This window comes from Mercenaria mercenaria, unplaced genomic scaffold, assembly GCF_021730395.1.
Source record: "Mercenaria mercenaria strain notata unplaced genomic scaffold, MADL_Memer_1 contig_3061, whole genome shotgun sequence".
Lineage (NCBI taxonomy): Eukaryota > Metazoa > Mollusca > Bivalvia > Venerida > Veneridae > Mercenaria > Mercenaria mercenaria.
The window spans coordinates 41,391-44,405 of record NW_026461166.1 but is presented as its reverse complement, the minus strand read 5'-3'; the positions used below and the strand labels follow the sequence as shown (position 1 = coordinate 44,405).

General features: G+C 35.6%; 1 protein-coding gene across 1 annotated transcript; it reads right to left on the bottom strand.

The window, feature by feature from the left end:
• Positions 1 to 527: 527 nt before the first annotated feature.
• LOC128552703 (uncharacterized) lies at positions 528 to 1,769 on the bottom strand (the record flags this gene model as incomplete). The annotated part of the gene is made up of 2 exons (XM_053533750.1): positions 1,706 to 1,769; positions 528 to 821 (listed from the first exon to the last, which is right to left on the bottom strand). Coding segments are annotated over exons 1-2 (355 nt in total), but the record flags the coding sequence as incomplete, so codon positions are not given.
• Positions 1,770 to 3,015: the final 1,246 nt, after the last annotated feature.

Genomic DNA, 3,015 nt, shown 5'->3' with positions numbered 1-3,015 from the left:
CAGACAGACGGACGGACAGACGGAATGACGGACGGACAACGCCATTTCAATACCCGCCTCCCGATTTCATCGGCGGGGGATAAAAAGTCATGACCAGACTGGTTTTATACAGGAAAGATATAATTATAGGAAAAATAATAGACTGTTGTATGATATAATGAAAACAACAGAAGAAAGAAAGATTCCTGGGCTATTCATCACAGAAGACTATGATAAAGCATTTGATACATTATCATTTCATTTTATTGAAAAAACTTTTGATTTTTTAACTTTGGAACGGCTTAGATTGTTTTTACATAATACTATCACTATGGTACAACTCAATGGATACACTGGAACACTAAGATAATTACTGTTATCTAGTATTCTCTAAGCCACATAAATATCCTACAGTGGACCGAGTGGTAAGTATATGCTTCCCAAATTTGGAAGCATAATAATCATGAGCAAAACAAAGGTTTTTAAACTGATAACAAATATTTGCTACCTGTTCTTCATCATTAAGCATTGAAAAAGCAAATACTTACATGCAACATACAGGTCACTGGATGTAGTGTCTGTAACATCATTTGCATTTGTGCAAGAGTAACTTATACAGTTTGTGGTGGTTACTGATGAAAGTGTCAAGTTAAACACATTTCCATTGAGGCTGTATGTATGAGGTGATGGGTCTGGAGCACATATCCCTGAACCACAACTTATCACTGTGCCTCCAAAGTTCCAGGTAATACTATATGGACCTGATCCTGTATCCTTGCATGATATATCTACTTCATCTGTTTCTGGTGCTTTACTTGGTTCAAAAGTAATAGAAACTGTTCCTGTAAGAAACAAGAGGATCTGATGGCTAAGTTGCTCATCTGAGCAATTTTGTAAATCACATGATATATGTTCTTCTAGAATCTATTTATAGTGCTAGCAGCCCCTAAAAGGGTCCGATCTAAACAATGTGAAAAAGTCTCTGAGATAAGACTAAGCAAAGCTAAACAATTGGAACAAATATGAAAGAGGTCTTTACAAGAATGTAACAAATGAAGTTTGATGAAGATCCATCAAAATGTACATAAGATGGTAAAAGGTTTTCAATTTTTAGTTCCGGTGGCACCTAAAAGGTTAAGGAACTATTTGAACAAATTTGAAAGAGAACATATGTTGATCCTCCAGGTCAAGATCGGTAAATATCTTCTTTATTTTTGTTGGGTTTAACATTGCACAATTATAGGTAATATGGTGACTTTCCAGCTTTAATTGTGGAGGAAGACAGCAGATGCCCCTCCTCATCACAAGGGGGACCCTGAGTAGAACCACAGACCTTCCATAAGCCAGCTGGGAGACTTCCTCACAACAATGCTACAGATCAAGTTTGACAGTTTTGTGATTACCCACTAATCAGTTCTTCACAAAAGACAAAGATTATTCTATATTTAGCTCTTATGGACCAAGACGAACCATTTGAATAAATCTTACGAGAGGAACTTATAAGGATGCTACAGACCAAATTCTATGATGACCCTTCAAGGGTTTCCTGAGAAGTTGTTCAAATGTTTTCTACTTCTAGCTCTTGTGGCCCCTAAAATCAGTCAAGCATAACAATTTGAACAATTTGAGCGGGGACATACTTGGGTCCAATCATTTTGGAAACAATTTCTGAAGCATATAGACACTAACTGTAGTTATAATCCTTGTTTTCATCTCTCCCACTTACCTATTACAATGCCTGGAACACACGCAATCCAGATAACAACATAATAACAGATCATGCCCATTGTAATGCTGAAATAAGAGAACAAAAAGTGTGTATCTATGAAATGCTAATTTTTCACATGAATTTCTATCGTCGCAGGTCCCGTTTTGACGATGACCTATTTTGACGCCATCTTTGTTTTCCTTCCCAATCGTGCAAGTGACATCGATGACGTCATTTACAATTCACACTACTATAGTACACACGTATTTCTATCGCTTCCGAAAATTATGTTAAAAGTGAGGGATGCAAAGGTAAGAATTATCATATTTGATCTTATCCATTAGATTTTTACCAGTTTTAGCTAATTAATGCAAAAATTTCTTAAACTTTTAAAGCTATTTTCTTTGCAAAAATGAGCGTGGGAAAATCCATGGTCCCCGTCTGCTACGCTCACTGTTTTGTTTATTTGGTCACGTGACAGTCATGTGACAAGCTAGTCTATTTTTGTATTTTTTTACCCTTAAGCATATGGTACGCGTTATATCTGTTTAGTGTGTTATATGTGAAATAGATCTACAATTTAATTGGATGTTTATGCCTGGTAGTTGCATTAATGGTTGGGCCAGCATTTTTTAATTTTCTGGTTTACGGGAGCGCCGACCCTATTTTTTGACAAAACAAAATAAAAATAAAAGTGATTTTCAGTACTTTTATTTTCATTTTATCCGCCGACCGTCCATAATTGCTGCTGCCAAAAATAAAAGTTTAACTGTAAGGTAGAGGTTTTTAATCAAGATCAGCAGACGCATGAAAAATGGCGGCCTCCATGTATGTAAACTGTGTGAAATTAAACAGGAAATATATACAAGTTAACAGACAATAATCTTTGGAATAAGTTTGCAGAGATAACAAGTATTGTAAGCAAATTGGATCTGAGTAGAAATTACAGAACCTAAAGCTCAACATTAGGAATAATCACATACGAAAAATGACCTTCACTATCAACGCTGTCTAGATGTTGAAAAATCTGGCGTATCACATGTACGAGATTTGTTGTCTGTATATTATAATTGGACAACGATCAAATTCATGTGGGACTGTCAGAAAAATACCACATTTGATAAAAAGGAAAGAAGGAAAGAAACCAAAGAAATGGCAAAATGGAAGAGCAAAAGTGAGTATCAACTTGCTAAACACATTTTTTTTTTACTTTGAAGTCTTGGGGGTTGGAGTAGAAAAAATAACTAATACCATAATTTTCAGTAGTTCTGTTCAAAACAAAGTGCATTTCAATGTAAAATGACACATGTCCCTGCAAATGCTTGACA